At 45.8% G+C, this 10,000-nt stretch overlaps 2 protein-coding genes across 4 annotated transcripts in view; one reads left to right on the top strand and one right to left on the bottom strand.

The window, feature by feature from the left end:
* Window positions 1-2,503: 2,503 nt before the first annotated feature.
* mrpl19 (mitochondrial ribosomal protein L19) lies at window positions 2,504-7,285 on the bottom strand. The gene is made up of 6 exons (XM_056581177.1): window positions 7,177-7,285; window positions 6,813-6,930; window positions 6,300-6,418; window positions 6,071-6,205; window positions 3,914-4,095; window positions 2,504-3,762 (listed from the first exon to the last, which is right to left on the bottom strand). The coding sequence occupies exons 1-6, from the start codon at window positions 7,253-7,255 to the stop codon at window positions 3,538-3,540; spliced, it is 858 nt and encodes a 285-aa protein (XP_056437152.1). The 5' UTR covers window positions 7,256-7,285; the 3' UTR covers window positions 2,504-3,537.
* Window positions 7,286-7,815: 530 nt separating this feature from the next.
* Window positions 7,816-10,000, top strand: part of LOC130374401 (G2/M phase-specific E3 ubiquitin-protein ligase) — a 79,646-nt gene continuing 77,461 nt past the window's right edge. For 2 of the 3 annotated variants that reach the window (XM_056581141.1, XM_056581142.1), the window contains exon 1: window positions 8,167-8,223. Coding sequence is in view for 1 of the 3 variants with exons in the window: in XM_056581144.1 (XP_056437119.1) it covers window positions 8,115-8,223 (109 nt within the window). In the remaining 2 variants the exon portion in view is untranslated. Of the gene's footprint in view, window positions 8,224-10,000 lie in introns of all 3 variants that reach the window. The other variant, XM_056581144.1, reaches the window with a different exon arrangement.

The raw sequence follows: 10,000 nt of genomic DNA, 5'->3' as shown, positions 1-10,000 counted from the left end.
CGGTGACTCATTTTTTAATGACTTGGCAGAGTATTCCTTGCTCTTCCCATTGAGTCATAGCAAATTCATAAAATCTCTGTCACCATTTATTTGCCATCAACTGCTTCTATTCAGTTAGCCCTTGTTACATCCAGTTACCTAACAGCTGGGATGGTGTAACTCTATCTTTGTACTCGGCAGGCGTGTGTGTTCTTGTGCGTGTGTGTCAAAGACGGAGGGAGAGACAAAGCGAGTTGGAGAGAGAGAAAGAGAGACACACAGCAGAGTGATGGCAGCAGAAGCCCCAGTCAGGCCCATGGGACAGTGGGGAGAGGAGCAGACACTTGTGTAGTTTCACTGGAAACATATGGTGAAACTCAAGTGTGTAATTTACCTCATGCTACGGGTGGCCCATGATAGCATGTGCACACACACACACACACACACACACATACAGAAACACACACACACACACACACACACGCAAACACACACGCACACACACAAACATTACAGTGACAGTGTGTAATTTGGCCCAGGCCTATGGGTGGCCTGGTGTCCCATTGCTCTTGTCATAAACCCAGACATCTCAAACAGTGTTCACACCCTGTGCCCGGGACCGCGCCGCTGGGAAGGCATCACCGGGCCGCGCAGGTAACACACTCTGAGCCACGACACCGCGGCGGCGGCTGCTGGGGTCCTAGTGACAGACACGCACTGTTTGCCTGTCTGACAGCTAGAACAGACGCAGTGACTGACAGTTGGACAGACCTAGGGATAGACAGAGGGAGATGGAACACAACAGACCATAATGATCAGAGCCGGGGGCGAACAGAAGTAGACAGATCAAATAAATGAACAATGAGTGAGTGAGAGCTGAACCGCATGAGAGAGCGAGAGCAACAGAGAGAGGTGTGTAGGGGGGGGGGGGGGATCTCACACTCACACCGGTATTTAGTGTATTCGCGGAACTACCTTTAACATCTTAACCTGTGGGAGTTGCCGTCCATCACCCCCACCTCCTCCACCAGAACCCCCCCACCCCCACTCTCACATCCTCTCCATTCATCATCCTGGCTCTTTTAAAACGCCGGCCCCTTGTCTCCAGAGAGAGAGAGGGAGAGAGGGAGAGAGAGGGAGAGGGAGAGGGAGAGGGGGAGAGGGAGAGGGAGAGGGAGAGAGAGAGAGGGAGAGAGAGAAAGAGAGAGGGAGAGGGAGAGAGAGAGCCATAGACGAAGGTCCTGGGAGCGGCAGGAGCGGCGGAGGCAGGAGACAGATTAGAAGGAGTGCATCCCTCCCTCGCACACATTCCAGCCATGACCTTCGCGCGGCGGCTCTCATCGGCCCGCCACCATGCTTTACGGTGGCTGCCCGTGGATTAAGAGCCCCCTCGCCCTCCTCCTCCGACCCGCAGGGCCCCGGCGATGAGGGTGGTGTTAGTGGGGGGGTTGAGTGCATACGTTAAGATCCGGTTCTGCAAAGGGGTTGACAGACAGGACCCGACTAGACGCTTAAAGGTTTCGCTGTTTGAGGTGTCTAATATGATATGGCCTGTATATTGTGTGTGTGGGCGTAGTTGGTGTGTGTGTGGGTGTGCGTGCCTCTTCTGTACTGTTTGATCTCTGTCGCCAGCCATGGGGCTTTAACTTCATTCCAGGTGCGGAGAAGTCAACCTAAGGGCATGGGAGGCTCTGCTAGTCTAAAATCACCTCCCTCCAGGAATTGAGACCCACACGCACACACACACACACACACACACACACACACACACACACAGTTAGCTTCCTCCAAGCCACCAGACCCAGACTGAGTAACTTGTTTGGTTTAAACTGGTTTACCAGTCCAGTGGTGTCACAGCGGAATGCATTTTAAAGAGCAGCCAGCCTGTGTTGCAGGATAAACAGTTCCGCAAGACCGCCTCCACAATGCAGCAACGGCAATCAGGCCCCGAGATAAATACAGAGGGTTAGGGACAGATAGGGAGTCGGAGGTGGGGGGGGTGGCTGGAGGGGTGAGGGAGGTCGTGCTCCATCAGCACAGCAGGGTGCTTTGAGGATAACGGTAAAGGGGAGGGTGTGGAGTCTGCATGTAGCCAAACAGAGAGGGTGGCGGTGGAGTCGAGGGGCGGTTGGTTAAATAAAGAGAAGTACAAGATTAACGACATATGATGAGGGTGTTATGAGAGACTAACAACTATGCGAGCTATGTACACAGAATCACTCATTTATAGCCGCAGAAGCGTTATGTAAATTCATTTATGAGTAACTAAATCAACATTTGATCAAAACGACCTGTACCCCCTTCACCCTACCCCACTCGTGATCTCTAACTCAATAGAAATAACATTTAACAGAGTCCGCCTCCTTTATCTCCAGACTCTGTGTGGTCTATAATGAGCCCAGTAAACATCTGCTACTCCCGTATTAGGGGCCATTTTCTCCACATCTCATCCTGTAATATGGGCAAATTAGAGTGTAGAGACTCATTGGGTGTTTATACACACACACACACACACACACACACAGAGCAGACATAACATACGGAGTCCAAGTGTTTTTATACAGCCCTGTTGATGCTGTAACATACCATCCCGACACCACAATTTTCCATCCACAGTCCTAAAACACTCCCGGGTGTGCTGAGATCACTGCGAAGCAGCTCCCGAATTCCACAGAAGATATTAAATTGATGTTTTCATTGAAATTACTGGGAAATGTTGCACCTTCCTAGGAAACCCATGACATGTTTGAAGTCTCAGGAGTTCCCCCCAAGATGAGAGTTCACAACAATAGAAGTCAGCAGTATACTAACTGAAGCTCTTAGTTTGGTCAAATTATGCCCCCTTGTGGCCTGAGGCGGCGTTTGTCCTCAGGTCCCACTTCTACATTTGGTTAACCAGAAGAGTAGTGAAAAAACATTTGAACAATTGTCAAAAAAAACATACTATTTGCCTAAAAGGCATAAGCATTATATGTTTTATTAACATGTAATCACTGTTCTTTCATTAAAACTTCTGAAAGCGTTTGCATCTCCTGCAGAGCCTTGTTCCATCCAGTTCATTAACCACTGCATTGGCAAACACCAAGAATCATTCTAAGCAATTGAACACAACTCATTTAACACAGACACAAAAGGCATGCCGTTTTAATAGCTTTTACATTTATAAACTACAGATAGATCACCATGATACCCCATTTAGATCCTCCTGGCACATTAACTCCTCCATGATACTCTTGGATGGAGACGGTGGAAGAGTGCAAGTTATTCAAAGTGCACTGCTGCACCCTACAGACGTAACCATGTACATATTTTTTTAATATCCATCAGAGGTGAGTTTCGTGAAGCTTTACCAGAGTCCATTCCCGACCTCGCCTCTTGTGGCTCTGGTTGTCAGCCTCCCTCCGGTATTTCCTCTTCATGAGTCAGCGTTATCGAAGGTTGATATAAACGCTGTTCAGTATCCATATCCAAACTGTTTTGAGAGGGTTGGGAACCCCAGGAAGTGTAGTTGGTATTGGGCCGAGTGTCCCGGGACGGGGCGTGGTTCCTGGTTCTAGTTCACTTGGCGGCGGCCTCCTGCTGCAGCTCTGTGTAGATGTCCTCCTCCAGCTTGCTGGTGTCGTACTCCTTCAGCATGTCGTACTCCACCCAGGGCTGCGCCCACTTCTGGGCGTTCTCCATCTGCTCGGGGCTCAGGCACAGGTCGAAGCGGATGCCCTTCACATCGTACTTGGGCCGCTCCCAGCGCTTGGACCACGGCTTGGGAAGCATCCTCACCCGGGTCTGGTGGGTGTACACACACACACACACACACACAGTTAATTAATTCTTCATAAAACTCTTCAGAGGGTGTGGATAACAGCCCGTGCAGTGAAGAGCACTTGAATGGATGGTTTCAGTGTCTACTGAAGCCCCAGAGGCGGGGCCCTCTCACCTTGTTCACAGGCACCTCCCCGGTGGGGGAGGAGGGCTGTGGCTTCATGTCCGTGTCCACGGTGCAGAACTCGGGCAGGGCGTCTCTCAGGTACATCAGGTTGTCGTCCAGCCTCTTCTCCAGCTTCAGCACCTCTATCTGCTGCACGCGAGGGCTGTACATCTCGTAGCAGATCTCCACGCCTAGGAGACGAGAGTCTTGTCATTTCATTCATTCTATTGATGAGAAGAGACGCACCCCAACAGCAGGTGTGTGTGTGAAAAGTGATGTTTGGAAGTTAAATATTAAATTCCATAAATATACTGTGTTCCCAGGAGAGTATCAGGCTTTACATAATTTAGTCTTATGTAATAGAACAATGTAAGGGACTTGTACAAGACCACTAGTACAACTTGGTGACCACTATTCCTATTGGACCATGACGGCAGAAACAACCGATCAAATATAGAAAAACTGTATGAATATTACATCAATTAATTAATACACTAGAGGCGTATAAGAGAGAAAGAGGTCAAGCTTACAAGCCTAAAAATGCCTGAAATATGTTCCTGTAACAACAATACATGTGGTTTATTCCAAAGTTTACTTTGAACACGGTAATCGGAGCAGGCACTGCTGCCCTCTATTGGCTTGAAGGGATGCTAACTACCTATAGCAACCCTCTTAATATGCTCCCTTTAATCTGTTCTTACTTTTTCTCTCATTGAGGCTGTTCTAGAAAATGTAATGACATTTTTCCATCGGTTAGGACAACCACATTGCATACAAGTGGTAACCATTTGGAAAATACATTTGGAAAATGATTTCTGTACCACAAATGTACACACACTAATCTTAGTGTGTCACACACACCGAATGGTTCTCGGTGCTACTCTTTGATGCCATTGGTATGCTATGCTTTATCCTTCATCAGATATCAATTTGGTTTCATAGCATTTGATTTCCCGAAAGCAACTAAGAGGACGTTATCATTTCAATGTTTGAGTGTCAATTTCCTCCACGGAGAGCTCTTTCCATGAAAAGTAAGCCTTATCGGATTGTATTCTTATTGGGATAAACTCAACAATGCTGCACTATATGGGTCATACTCTTTGTATCGGCATGAGTTTGATTTCCCAAACATCAACGGTTGACATGCATGTCCCACTCTGTCGTTAAGTCCGAAGTGTGAATGTTTCAAAATGTCTCACAGACTCATCCAATGGGAGGATTTCCTAGTTACAAACATGGTTGGCTCTTGGCTACCCGTGCAACCAGGAGGCAATAAACCGTTTGCTGCCATAAACTACTGTGGTCAGATTAGTGACCACAGTAGTTTATGGCATTAGTGATTAGTGAATTTGTGCTGATCTGGCATAATTCTGCTTGTAGTTATAAATTGTTATTTTCAGAGGTGAATGCATTTTGTTTCATTAATAATTTTGAATATTAATGTACATTCGTAGTTTCATTCAAATATCACTGATTTGAAGACAATAATTAATAGTAAAAACAAACATCACTTTTGTGGTTGTTAGTACTGAACCTGCACCGGCAAGATCAACGATGATCATAGCCTACTTTTAACAGTGAAAATCTTAAACGATTTTATACCTTTAAATGAATAACCCTGATGGGAGGGGATAGTATGTGGCAAGATTTAGCAGGGGAATTAAGGTAAATCTGAAGCATCCTTCTACACAGATGAAAGAAGAAGTAGGATACCCTACACGTATCTGAAAGAAAATCTATGTGCATACAAATCCTAATACGATGACTCAAATCTAGCCTTTTACTGACTTATCTGTCTTAGATCCATACCTTTCTCATTTGTATTAAAAGAAATGACCCATGTTATGGATAAAATGGTCAAACCCTGACTATGGGATAAGCGCAGTCAACGACACAACAAATAGCTGCCATCTTGACGGTTGTGCGTCTGCTGTCTAGACTTTCTACCCCTTTGCTGCGTGGACCTATCTGCTGTGCTGTTCCCTGGAAACCTGTCTATTCAAAGAGAATGACCATATTGGTGGGCTTATTGCCATTAAATACAGATACATTGTCATGAATAATGAGGGGATTGCGACCGAGTGGTCGTGTTGCCCAACTCCTCCTTGTTGCTTGGCGATAGCATTTGATAGTATTTTTGCGCAAGTAAGTATACGATGTCCTTACCTTGATTGTCAATAATGTTGCGCAGGACAAACGTAGCTCCTAGCCCCCGACCACCTCTCTGAATACAGATGCCCACAAAGCGGTTGTTCTTTCCAGTGGCATGAGGGTCGGTCATGGTCACTGCGAGAATACTCCCTGAAGGCAAATGCACCATGGAATAATTCTATACAGTTCAAATATCAAACACAATTAGACAGTACCGAATCATTATTCTGAATGGAACTCTTACCAACGTAAAACTCGGGAATGTTGAGCACTTTCCTCCTGCGGATCATATCCTTCCTCTCTATGGTGAACTTGATCGGCTTCGTTCTCTGCCGGGGTGGGACGAACTCCGGGCTCAAAAACCTGCGACAAGTGTGACAACATGCTCTGTTTGTGTATGCAATGTATGAATACAACACGTCTTGAGCAATATGTGTTGATTTGCTTGATAGCAGCATACATGTGGGAGGTAAAAATTGGAAATAAGTTATATTGTACTACATTAAGAATAGAAAATTAATGGCATGTGGCTCAGGAGGTAGAGCGGGTTGGCTGGTAACCGGAGCGTTGGACATCCGGACGGTGGACGGTGTCCCTGAGCAAGACACCTTACACTCACTGCTACTGACGAGCTGGCTGTCGCCCTTCATCGTTGACACCGCCGTCGGTGTGTGAATGTGTGCATGCATAGTTGCTTTTCACTTTGGATAAAAGCGTCATAAAAATTCCCTAAATTAATGTTAAAGACATGACATACTTCCTCAACGACGCCACACTCTGGGTCTTGTCTATGATGACGGGCTTCACTGGAGGAGTGAACTTGGATGGCTGCTCGGTGTCCAAGGCGAGACGATGCAGAGACGTGGATAGAGACCCTGGTTGTTGGAAACAAACATAATTTACAGCCATATTTAAATACGGAAATGTCACAATTAAGACGTTGAAATTGCATATGAAATACGACAATTCCAACATTGTCACCGGGGTTTGCTAACGCTACCTAGTGCAAGTTACAATGCCAGCAACAGCATCCTCTGAATGCTACAATCTGAAAACATGTTAGAAAGCTTGATGTTTGAATAAGTAATATAATAATAAAGAATAAGTTTGACTTTAATTACGTTCATTGTGAAGCTGGACATTCCGTAATAGCCTTATTGAAAACATAGCTCTGTCGAGCCTCTGGATGCAGGCTGCCATGGTTGACCTTGTTTAGTCACATGTATCTGTACGGAAGCCTTATGAGACCAAACCTTTGAAAAGCGAAATGTCTGTAGGAGCAATACTAAGAACGTCCAATAGATGTCAGTAACGAACTGTCACTGGAAATCGCTGTTATTTTGGTCATTTTGAACGCCGAATTATTGCAATCGTGTTTATGTCAATTCGTTATGATCTTATTTTAGCCTTGATAAGTCCTATATCTTGTTCTGACATAAGGCCAAATCAATGTTTGGTATTACTATTTGTATGTTTTTTTGGCTCATGCACATTTTTGGCTCATACATGTTTCACTGTGATCACTATCAATCAATTCATGTCACCTATTATCCTTTTAGCCTACTAACATTGAGTTATTATGTATAGTCCCATCACACCACATGTCCTTATATTATATCTAAGGGAAGAAGCAAAATATTTTGAGACCACGCGAGACCATGCTACCGGGTAGCCTACAGGTGGGCTTGTCTTCTGAGCACTCAGCAGCACCTGGCCACCACCACCACACATGCTGCAGCAGTACTGGGCCACCACCACACAGGCTGCAGCAGTACTGGGCCACCACCACTACACAGGCTGCAGCAGCACTGGGCCACCACCACTGCAGGCTGTAGCAGCACTGGGCCACCACTACACAGGCTGCACCACTACACAAGCTGCAGCTTCGCACCGGCCGTACGGGGGACCTCACTGTGATCACTGGTCCGGGATGATGAGGGAAGGAAGAGCGACTGGACCACACGTCTTCTGCCGCACATGAAGCAGATTCAAAGAGATCAATGTTTTTGCTGGATGTTCCGATGTTGAGGACAAACTCCCAAACTTTGAGGCTTCAAGGATGTTCTTCTCGGATGGGACTCTCTCAGCCTTCAGATATGCGCTCCTGCTAGGAGTTACTTGTTTGGCCACCTTCTTCGATTTCACCAGGAGTTCCCCGGACGTCTCAGGTTGGTTTAAGTGGATGGAATAGAGTTAAGTGTTGTTAGATGAAGTAGGCTAACCTAGTAATAATGTTTAACCAGATGGCAAATCCTCTCTATAGCGCCGCATGTTTAACTACTTGTTTAGCTGCGCGCTGCGACATGCAGGAATAATGTTTGTTTCCAACATCAAACAGAACACATGCATTTCATGTATTGCGTCCACAGCTTTGTTTTGTTGATTTGGCAGAATAAATGGCACTTGACCTAACGCAACGAATCGCTTTACAACGTGTTAAGTATACTTGTGGAGCCAATTCTAAAAACGATCTACCAAATGTGCGTATGTGCGTGTAGTTAATAACGTGTTAATACATTTAATGTATTTATCTAATGCCTACACCCAGCCATCTAGCTTTTACAATTGAACATTTTTGAGCAATGAAAATGTAAATCAGCAATGTGAACATTGTACATGTTTATTTGTCCTTCCTAGTTTAAGGTCCATGATTTTATAAGCCCGCCGTATATTATTAGATTTTTTGTACCAAACCTCAAAATAAATTAATTTACATCCATAGACCAATGAAATAATGTGGTAGCCTAACTAATAAGCCAGTAAGCACGCTAATGAGCTGCTTGCTTAGCGTCGCTTCAGCGATGCGCTACTGAGCCCAAGGCGGCAGCACTAAAGGTCTTGTTTACGGTGTCATAAAGCAGGAAGGGAGCTTTGTGTCAATGTTAATTGGCCTCTAATGGGTCTAATGGTTTGCAAAGAATAGACTAACACGGAGAGGGAAACGTGTTAAAGAAAGTGTGCGCGCGTGTGTGTGACTGATTATTTGTGTGTGTGTGTGTGTGTGTGTGTGTGTGTGTGTGTGTGTGTGTGTGTGTGTGTGTGTGTGTGTGTGTGTGTGTGTGTGTGTGTCTGTGCCCGTGTGTGTGCCCGTGTGTGTGCCCGTGTGTGTGTGTGTGTGTGTGTGTGTGTGTGTGTGTGTGTGTGTGTGTGTGTGTGTGTGTGTGTGTGCGTGTGTCTCTGAATGATTATGTGTGTCTCGGTGTGTTCGTATGCTTGGGACTGAGTGTGTGTGGTGTGTGTGTGCGTGTGCGTGTGTGCGTGCGTGCGCGTGTGCGTGCGCGTGTGTTTGTGTGTGTGTGATGTTCCAGTGTATCCCTAATCAGCCTCTTATATTAATGATGCAAGCCCGGTGAAAACATGACGTCGTGTAGCTTTCCCAAATATATTGTTTAACCAATCGAATTACATGCATCATTCCAACATGTTGCATTTCCTTTGCCCCTGTAAAGCGATTGCGATGCAGCACAAAGGACTTTATTCAACCCCACCAAACAGTTTATTCGGGATTTGCTCACAGGTTTACCTATATCCCATTTTAGGGAATGATTATTGAAGCGTAGAGTATTAGGCTGGAGTTAATTTGTTGAAAGCTCAAATTCCCAGCTTTGGTGCAGCATAGACACACTTCTGTTAAACTTTAACACTTCCCCTGTTTGCCACTTATTTTGACTGACAGTTGGATGGTTATGTGGCCTGCATTTGGTCCGCTTTTCTGCGTTCTTCAGTGGATCCTTTCCGTTTCATTTCAGCTCATCATTTAACCATTTGGTTGGGGGATCAATGATCATATCGATCCTATAGGTTAACCCACGGCTGCATCAGAAGGACCTGATCCAGCCTTACCATTATTCTGTTGTTGTTGAAGGAATTGGGGATAAATGTGGGAGGCTTGGGATTCCGGTGTGAGGATTCCTTGGTACAAAGGGAAGCCCCTCAATAGCCACA

This window comes from Gadus chalcogrammus, chromosome 21, assembly GCF_026213295.1.
Source record: "Gadus chalcogrammus isolate NIFS_2021 chromosome 21, NIFS_Gcha_1.0, whole genome shotgun sequence".
Lineage (NCBI taxonomy): Eukaryota > Metazoa > Chordata > Actinopteri > Gadiformes > Gadidae > Gadus > Gadus chalcogrammus.
This window is presented reverse-complemented; position numbering and strand designations above follow the sequence as displayed.

Excerpts from the sequence above, each read along its gene's own strand:
- mrpl19 (XM_056581177.1), bottom strand. The coding sequence starts at position 7,255 with ATGGCAGCCTGCATCCAGAGGCTCGACAGAGCTATGTTTTCAATAAGG. Across the intron at positions 6,206-6,299 it reads CATTCCCGAGTTTTACGTTG|GGAGTATTCTCGCAGTGACC; the intron begins GTAAGAGTTCCA and ends ATTTGCCTTCAG. Across the intron at positions 3,763-3,913 it reads GGGAGGTGCCTGTGAACAAG|ACCCGGGTGAGGATGCTTCC; the intron begins GTGAGAGGGCCC and ends TACACCCACCAG.